This window comes from Aegilops tauschii, chromosome 4, assembly GCF_002575655.3.
Source record: "Aegilops tauschii subsp. strangulata cultivar AL8/78 chromosome 4, Aet v6.0, whole genome shotgun sequence".
NCBI classification, from domain to species: domain Eukaryota; kingdom Viridiplantae; phylum Streptophyta; class Magnoliopsida; order Poales; family Poaceae; genus Aegilops; species Aegilops tauschii.
Genome location: NC_053038.3, coordinates 326,984,678 through 326,994,761, shown reverse-complemented (window position 1 = coordinate 326,994,761; position 10,084 = coordinate 326,984,678). Strand labels below are relative to the sequence as shown.

At 46.0% G+C, this 10,084-nt stretch overlaps 2 protein-coding genes across 2 annotated transcripts; both read left to right on the top strand.

Annotated features, from left to right (window-relative positions):
• The first annotated feature begins 3,901 nt into the window (after positions 1-3,901).
• On the top strand, positions 3,902-4,569 carry LOC109770213 (protein FAR1-RELATED SEQUENCE 1-like). Its single transcript, XM_020328923.1, has 2 exons — positions 3,902-4,282; positions 4,384-4,569. Exons 1-2 carry the CDS (start codon positions 3,902-3,904, stop codon positions 4,567-4,569), a joined length of 567 nt encoding a protein of 188 aa, XP_020184512.1.
• Positions 4,570-9,370: 4,801 nt separating this feature from the next.
• Positions 9,371-9,884, top strand: LOC141021853 (uncharacterized). The gene is made up of 2 exons (XM_073497702.1): positions 9,371-9,665; positions 9,712-9,884. Exons 1-2 carry the CDS (start codon positions 9,371-9,373, stop codon positions 9,882-9,884), a joined length of 468 nt encoding a protein of 155 aa, XP_073353803.1.
• The last annotated feature ends 200 nt before the right edge of the window (positions 9,885-10,084 follow it).

Genomic DNA, 10,084 nt, shown 5'->3' with positions numbered 1-10,084 from the left:
CGCACACGCAACTCTAATCTGATTCATGCTTGATGTCTTCGACATCGCTCGCACAGTTCGTCTTATTTGCCACCTATCACTATGCCGGCCTCTGCTCGCGTACCTCGGCAAGCTCTACTCGCCGTTAAGCGCCGCGGCACGCTCTGCTCGCGTCCATTGGTGTGCTCTGCTCACGTCCGTCGGCGCGTTGGGCTTGTGGACACCTTTTCCTTGCGTGTTCAACTGCTATATGCATATACATATACATATACATATATATATATATCTATATATATATATGGAAAATCCATCCTACCACCTAGGGGTAGTTACCCCACATGTCTCATATACTACTATATTGTATTATATATACTGCTTTATCATTATAAAAATGTTCATATATTATATGTAACATATTTCAAAGTGAGTTAGATGAAAAAACTGCAAGTTAGCCCATGGTTTTTATTATATTTACGAAATACGTATATATTTGTATGTACGAGGCATACTACCTAAAAAGTAGTATATATACTACCTAAACATCGTTATATACTACATACTACTCGTCAATACTCTCCGATTTGATAGATACTACATACAACATACAAAACTCAAGTGGTGGTAACTACCATTGGTAGTAGATAAAATTTGTCCTATATATATATGGTGGGTCTATTATGATAACACCCCTTAAGAGTCTTATTCTAATAACACCAGCCTTATTCTGCACATCCCCCATCAGATCGCCGCCGCCCCTCCCCTCCCGACCTTCTACCGCGGCAGCGGCCTGGGTGTGCCGCCGCCCCTTCCCTCCCGGCCTTCTACCACGTCAGCAGCCTGGGAGCGTTGCCGCCCCTCCCCTCCCGGCCTTCTTCCGCGGCAGCGGCCTGGAAGCGCCGTCGCCCCTCCCCTCCCGGCCTTCTTCCGCGGTGGCGACCTGGCAGCGATGCCGCCCCTCCCTCTTCGCTTTCTCCCGTGGCGGCGGCCTGGGAGCGCCACCGCCCCTCCCCTCCCGGCCTTCTTCCGCGGAAGCGGCCGGCAGCGACGCCGCCCCTCCCCTCCAGGCCTTCTTCCGCGGCAGCAGCCAAGGAGCATCGCCGCCCATCGCCGCTCGGCCTTCTTCCGCGGCAGCAACCGAGCAACGCCTCCCCCACCAGCATATGGACCTTCTTCAACGGCAGTAGGTCGGTAGCGTCGCCTTCGAACTCCTCCGGGCCTGCAATTAGCTGTACTTCATCATATGTGGATTGGTGCTGCCTCGACATCAAACCAATTCGAGCAAGGAGGACTGTGCGCAAGGTTCCTTCATCCACGACAGCTTCTTGGATTAAGTCTGCAATGACCTTCAGAGCAAATTCTCCGTCTCCGTTCACCTTGAGTAACGTCCAGACCGCTCATGAACTTCTGAAGGGCAAGTGGACTGCACAGGCGAACGTGAAAGTTGTGCAGACGGACGAGAAGAGAACTTCCTCCTGCAAACGCAAGAAATCACTGCAACACGAGGTAAGCAGTACACTTCCTCAACCATATCAGTTTAGTTATTCCAGAAAAAGCAGTACACGCAGTCCAGTACGCCTACAAAAACGATGTAGTGCGTTTGCTTCGGTTCATTGTGGGGGAAAATGCAGTGAACTTGCTCGGTTATGCAGTATGCTGGTGTAGGTTCATTACGGACAATGATGCAGTGCGGTTACTTCAGTTCACATTGCAGGGTGATGCAGTCAGCATGCACTAGTTTCGTAGTACCATTTGTAACACATTGCATTTCGCATGATTCAGTTCATTTTGCCTGACAATGCAGCTCGGTCATTTTGTGTGCAGGAAATGACATTCAGCAGATACAAAATGCCGCGCATAATTGACAACCCAGGGAACAACAACTTTCAGAAGAGTAAAGCTTCTTCTGAAAGAGATACTGGCTGGGTTACCCCTGAGATTCCTCGAGGATTCTTCACGACAACAAACAGGGTGCACTACTCTCCGGAAGAGGATTTTTTCCAGGGAGAAGAGGTAGTCGAGGATGACGACGATGTCACCTTCATCTGGGAGGGCACTCACCGATAGGAGGATGAAGATGATGACGATGAAGATGAGCCAATAACAGTTCTCAACCCAGAGTATAAGCACGAGTTCACTACGTTTGGACAGCATGTCCGAACAGACAATGATGATGCAGTTGAACACGGTGTTGCAGCAGATGATGAATATGATTATGACTATGATGATGTGCCACCGCTCCAAAATTTTCAAACCAATCCACTGAGACATCGTCACAGCACTGGATTACCACCACGTCCACCTGCTGCACCCCAAAACAGAGCTCAGCGTCCACCTGCTGCACCAAAAAACAGAGCTCCAAGCAGAGCTGCTGCATCAACTTCGACACTGCGACCACCAACGGTGCCTCGGTCAAAAGTCAACAACAGGTACAAATCCTCCTCACTATTGCCGCCGCGAGATCCTCAACTACACAGATCTGCTATAACCCGCCATGTCCAATACAACCCGGCGAGCTGCAAACACCATCGGGTGAATGACTCTACACACATGTAAGTTTATGTTCTGAAAAAAAATAGTTGCAGTCCATTCAGATAACATTGCAGTGCACACTGATATTTCTTGTGAGGTTTGACCTAGCATCTAATACATTGGTTTCTTCTGAAAACTTAGAAACATTGCAATGCTTTATTAAACTCGTTTGCACTCCTCGTATTTAAAAAACAGAATAGAACAAATTATCTCATAGAGCATTTCACTTAATGCAGGATAAAAACATGCCGCTGAACCTCATACCTACCGCTGGAATGAAGTTCACCACGTACGACAAGGCATGGGACTTTTACAACAATTATGCAAGATGTGCAGGGTTTGGCATATGCAAGAGGGCAAAACACAGGACAAATGCCTACATTGTCTGCTCAAGAGAAGGGACACACAAGCAGACTGTGTCAGATTATCACCAAAAACGTCAGAAGACATAAAAAAGGATTGACTGCAAGGCAAAGATTAGAGTCAAAAAGAGGAAGGATGGCAAATTTGTGATAGAAATGGTTGAACTCAACCACAATCACAAGATGCTGGAAAGCCCCGGGATGCTTTTGCACATGCGGTCGCACAAAAAAGATGATCCTTTGATAGACCAGTTAGTGAAAGACATGCAACTTGACAACCACACACACACTCAGATGATGTCAACGCTGTCGCGTATGTCCGGTGGTCTGCAGTACATGGGACATACTAGCCGTGACTGGGTAAACAAGTAAGCACATCACAAACCATATCGCTTGAGCATCCTCTCGGTAATTATTTCCTGTTTGATGAGATGAGTTTGCATTGCGTTTGAAAACGCAGGAAACAATAGTTTGCCAGAGAAGAGTCCCAAGATGACGTCAAGAAACTTCTGGATTTCTTCGAGAATATGCAGAAGATAAACCCAGAGTTTTTCTATGATTATGACATTGATGCAGATAACCGTGTAAGAAACGTCTTTTGGGCCAACACAAGTTGCAAAGGATCGTATGAAGATTTTGGAGACTACGTTACATTTGACACGACGTATAAAACTAACAAATTCCACATGCCGCTGGGAGTCTTCGTGGGAGTGAACCATCATCTACAGAGCACCATATTTGCTGTTGCACTCGTGCGAGATGAAACAATACCGTTGTTCGAGTGGGTTTTCAAAACATTTCTGAGGTGTATGAACAACAAGCATCCAATCTGCATGCTCACAGCTAAAAAAAAACACTTGCATACTTACATTTGTTTGGTGGACTTATATTTCTTCCAGCTATCTTACACACACACAAACAACTTAATAAAAAACACTATTTGTGCCTTCTCAGACCAGTGTTCTTCGATGAAGGCAACATTAAAAACTATCCTCCCACATACTGTGCATAAGTTGTATCGGTGGCATATCATGACGAAGCACAAGGACCACCTCGCCTTGCTGTATAAGGCGCACGAGAAACTTAAGGATGACCTCAATGCGGTGCTGAACCACCCACTAATGCCGTCAGAATTTGAACGAGCATGGAAGGACCTCATTCAAAGATACAACTTGCAAGACGATGAAGTGATCAATTCGCTGTGGGAAGACAGGCACGAGTGGATCTCGGCTTACTACAAGGAATTTTTCTGTGCTCGGATGACTTCCACACAGAGAAGCGAGAGCATGAACCGCATACTGAAGAAAAACTTTGTCCAAGAGAAGGATGATCTCCATCTGTTTGCTCAGCAGGTGGACAAGTGCATTCAGACCAGGAAGGCCGTCGAGCACGCAGAGACAGTAGCAAATGAGGTAAACAAAATGTCACTCAAAAACTGCTAAAAATATAACTACAAAAACAAACAATTTTTTTCATTTATCTGGTTCGTAACAGTGCATTTCTGATCATGCAGTCAGAGATAAAGACAACAACCCAGTTTGGGTTCGAAGTTCAGCTATCAAAAGTGTATACAAGGGCAGTGTTTGCAGATTTCAAAGAAACACTCTACCGTAGCACTGCATTCAGAGCAGAACGGTGCCCTGAGAACCCGACAAAGTATCTCGTACACCACTACAACAGATCGGATGCATTTGACTAGGAAAGGCATAATTTCCAAGTGGTCGCCGATGAACAGAAAGGTGTCTACGAATGTGAATGCAAACTCTGGACACACACAGGTGAGACTCCTATCACAATTTTTTTACTTTCTGATAGTCATGCACGAAAGCTCACTTACTGGACTTTAAAAGTCCACATGCATGACTAATTCACAAAACCAAATGAAGTTCACTTCTTTAAAATGAACAAATAACGAAAAAATGTGTTTATTAATTTCATGCAGTTCACTTACAAAACAAAGAAATCGTGTGTTGTCTGCAGGGCTCTTTTGCGTCCATGTGTTATGCATGCTTTCTCATTTGAGAGTACTCAAGATTTGTGAGGTGTATGTCATGAAAAGATACGCCCGTAACGCAAGATCAAATGCGACGTTTGACAGAAGAGACTACGAACAAACAAGACCAGATGGAACATCGCTTTTTTGCCGTATAAAATTGCTGACAGAAACAACAATGGACCTTGCAAACAGAGCGACAAGGTCCGACGCTGGGTGCCACAGAGTGTTGTCTGGTATGAGGGCACTGATCGAGGAAGTTGAAGTGCTCAACGAAGAAGAAAAAGAAGCAGCAAAACTAAAGCAAGCAGAGAAATCCCAGCATGACAATAATGCCGAGCAAGTAGAAAATACCGAACACAGCGGAACTGGTGCTATCAAAAAAGAAAAAAAATTCTTCCACCTCCTGTTTCAAACACAAGAGGAAGGAAGAAAGGGGGCGACGCAACCCAGAAAAAGGTTGCATGCAAGGAGAAAAATGATGACAAAAACAGTAAGCCACAGCCTGAGCTGGACAGTGATGGTCACCCACTGGGAATTAGAAGGTGCAATACATGTAATGAAATCAGCGGCCACAATTCCAGGACATGTACAAAAAGACATGAACAAGAAAAACGAGGACATGGCGATGCACAACCAAACAGAAATTCCACTCACAACACTAAGAAATGGACGAAACCGAGACGTTGTAGCATCTGCAAAAAGAGGAAGAGACACAATTCAAGAACCTGCCCCAAAAGAACAAGATCAGAAAATGAGGAAGACAAGGAAGATGAAATCAAAGAAGAAGATGGTGACACAACTGAAGAAGAAATGGCTTCTGAAGAAGCAGATGAAGAAGAGGAGGAAGAAGAGAGTGAAGAGGACGAAGAACATGAAGAAACTAAAGAAGCAGTGGCTTATGAAGAAACAGATGATGAAGATGAGGAAGAGCAAGAAGAGGAGGAAGAAGAGAGTGAAGAGGACGAAGAACATGAAGAAACAATGCCAACAAGACCACCACAAGGGAATGCTGCTGTACATAAACAACCGAGAACGACACCACTTTCAAAAAACAAGGTAGGAGCACGAAAGGATGCAGTTCACAGCACTCAAAAACGAAAGCAGCCATCAACCAGCACGAGGGGAGCAAAGAAGGATGCAGTTCACAGCAGTGGAAAACGAAAGCAGCCATCAACCAGCACACGGGGAGCAAAGAAGGATGGAGTTCACATCAGTGGAAAACAAAAGCAGCCATCAACCAGCACGCGTGGGACTACAAACACAACGGTGCAGAGATAAGAACCAGCAACACCGCCATGGAAACCAAAAGAAAGTGCGACATTAGACACGCTCCAGTCACCGCGGAGAAGCAGTAGGTTAACGACCAAATAGATGAACTTCAATAAATTAATCATATGCATAGCAGCTTGCTTATCTGTATGACTTATGTATCAGTTTAAATTTCGTGTAAACACAAATTTCCCACTGACTATGAGTTATTCAACTAAACCATCTAAAGATAAATGGTGTATATTGTATACCACATATATAGCAGTCTAGAGTAAAAGTTTGACACATATTAATCCAAAAACGATGTAAAAAATGCAGTTAGCTCACTGGCAGCACGAAGTTCGGAATAATAATTGAAGCGGTTCAGATCACAAAAGTGCTTATTACAAAACACATCAAAAAGATGAAGCGTTCGACACGCAAAAGTACTTATTACAAAATCAACCTCATAACCTTAGCCAATCATGTCAAACGTGATTCTAACCGTACGATCCTCGAGTTCAAAGAAGTTGAGGACAACAACTTGCTCAGACTTCAGGCCACTATCAATGACAAATTCCTTCCACCCTTTGTGCAGACACAGCCGCCCGTCAACGCCTACACGGTACTTGGCTGCTTTAAGGTGTCCATTACCAAGAACAACTTGGAGAATTCCCTTCTTCTTGAGCCGGAGATACCTAACAGCTCGTTGGGGAATTTTTCTGCAAAAAAGCAGTACAGATTAAACGCAATCTAATGTGCAGTGCGGAACTTGCAAACAAGAAGTACGCTTACAACTATTATGAAGTTCTTGAGACTACCTGCATGTAGTACAAAACCTACAAGCATGGAAAATTGTGGAAACTATTACTTCTCATCTAGTATCTAAGCAGTTCACATATTGTAACCATGCAAAATAAAACACGAGCTCCATGCACACAAGCAAAAAAATAAAAACAAGATATAAGTACAAAGTGCAATACACTTCAATAAAACAAAATAAGTGCATTCCTAAAAAACTAGAAGTTCAGACTAGTATGGAATTATACAAAAAAAATAGAAAACACAAAGAAAAAATCAGATCAAGCGAAAAATACCATCTTGTAGTGAGTCTCAACATCTGTTGGCGTAAGCTGATGGACAAAAGGACTTGTGCGGCCAAGGCCACGACGAAGCAGGGCGGAATAGAACGCAGAAAGGTTGATGTGGCCCATATCCAATCCTTCTGTGAATACTGTGCCATATGCAAGCTGCTCCGCTCGCCCGGCTCGGCACAATACCTTCCCCCCACGACGAGCACGACGCGCCTGCGAGCAAGCTGAGCAATCGCAGTGCATCGGCACACCACAACCATGCCCGCAGCAGGAGAGATTCACGCAGGGCCTGGAGCCATCGCAACAAAAACCTAGAAAAGGAAAAAAATAAAGAGGCTAGAGAAAGGAGAGGAGTTGTGGCTAGAGGAGAAATGAACTGCAAAGGAAGGGTAGAAGTTGGCCTACATTTATAGGAGAGGAATGTAAAAAGGTCAAAACTGAAAATTAAAGGGGAGTTAATGAAAATTACGTTACCAAGAATGAAGGACAATCAATAAAGGTTTATGTTACCAAAACAAAAAAGTTTTACCAGGAAGTTCTACAAAGACTTTGACTGCAGAAATTCCCACGAACTAACCGCAGATCATTAAATAATAATTCTCTAAAAAATTATAATCCACAGACCATTTTATGTGTGCAGTTCTTCAAGGTCTTACCAGGAAGTTCACTATACGTGTGCATGAAGTGCAGTACATGCTCAAAATGAAGCACAAAGAAAAGCACTTTCACGCAGTGCACAAAAGCAGAATTAGTGCACCTGATGTAGTCCTTAACTGTAAGCCATGCAGCCCGCAGCGTTGGCATAACCAGTCACAACTTTAGCACAAAGAAGCATGCACGCAATGCAAAATGGGTACACCTGAAGCACAGGACCATGACGAATGCAGTGCACATAGAGGCAACAAAGTAGTGCACACCCCTACCAATGCAGTGCAGAAAAATGTAGCGCAAACATGTGTAGTACGGAATGCGTGCACATGCAGTACAGAACACTGATCAATGCAGAGCATGGATGATTTGCTAAGTAGTGCACGCCCCTACATTGAAAAAAAATACTTAAGATAGAAAATACAAAGAAAAAAATTGACTACCACAGGTGCATCCGGCCTCAGCCAGTCTCGTAGTAGGTCTGCGCCCACCGTAGGCGAGCCCTTCTGAGCCACAATGCATGGGGCCAGGCGCACATGGGCCCACAGGTCAGAGAGCATAGAGCATCGAGCGCCGTGTATAAGCGCCCAAATAAGTAACCAGAGGAGTTCAATTCGGCCGCCTTGCCAGCGCTTATAAACAGGTCGGGCGCGCCTTCCGCGGGCGAGGTGGGACTAAACATTAGGCCGCACACAACGCGCCGGGAACCAGCCGTGCTCACAGGCCGACTTGGGCCCAATGCGTCTTCACTCCACGAACACAGGCCCAACAAGGCCCACTAAGAAAAAACAATAACTTCAAAAAAATGGGGGCCCCACAACCCCCCTACCCCTCCGGTACAAGGGACTGCAGTAAGTACAGGCAAAAAAAGATGCAGTACACAGCACTAGAAAAATGCAGTGCATTTCGTTACACGAAGCAATACGGTTTAGCAATCCAGTTCCGGATTACCTACATGAATAAATACATGGTATAGAACACAGCAAAAAAACTCATAAAATTGCGGAATACATTGTACTTTATTCAGGGGCTGCAGCAAGGACACGCAAAAAATACTGTGAAGTAAGCACCTGTAGACAACATGCAGTTCTCCATTGCACACGATGCAGTGCAGAACTCTAACCAATGCAGTTCCACTATCACGCAGGATACATATAAACGTGAAAAATGCCCGTTCGCACAAATAGAGGTGGTTAAAAAAATCTACTGATCAAAAATAAAAAAACCACGTTAAAAAACACCACGTTCGCATACAACCACCCAATCGGAGCGGTTCCATCGCCACAAGCCCACGATCACAAACGCAACACCAAACCCACGATCTACACAAACCGCATCGTCAGCGAGATCGTGCAGTTCATCCGATGCGGCCATCCCACCCCGCGCCCTCCCCTTAAATTCAGACACCTGCCATAGGCCTTCTCATCCACAACAACACAAGAATCCATTGCGCTGCCACCAAATCGCTCCATCACACCCATCTCCATGCAAAACACCAAGCCCTACTACCGGCCATGGCATTCGCCGACGAGTACAAGGACGTGGAGGCCCACGGCAACACCAAGTTGCACGTCATCCACACCAATGACAAGAAGCAGGTGGCGATAACCCTCGCGCAGTACGAGCGGCACCTCAGCCTCCAGCGCCAGAAGCTCGTCGCCATTGATCTCGAGTACAACAACGAGCCTGAAGCGACGCAGAAACCCGCCCTCTGCCAACTCTCCATCGGCAAGAAACACCCGGTGCTGCTCTTCCAACTGAGCGCCGCTGAAAGGTGCACCGTCTTCGACAACTTCCTCGCCGACCCAGGTACACCTTTGCAGGCTTCTCCATCGACGGCGACAAAAAAGGCTAGAGCGCGTCAATCTGGAGGTCGCCAACTTCGTCGACATCCAGAAGGAGTGGAGGGTGCCCGAGGCAACCAAGGAGTTGGACTCCCTTGGATACATCTCCGCCATGCTCACCGACGACTACTACAACAACATGAAGAAGACCACAAGCGCTGGGCCACCCTGCCTCTGTCCATGAGGCACATCGAGTACATGGCAAAGGACGCCTACGCAACGTACGAGATATGGAACCGCATCACCCTCACCCAGGACGGGCTTCACCGTGCAAAGCTGGAGAAGGAGGAGCCCCCCAAGAAGCGCGCCAGGAGCAGGTGGGGATGGGGAGACGCTGACTGGTGAAGAAGAAGATGGTGCCGGCCAAAGAGCCACCAATGCCAG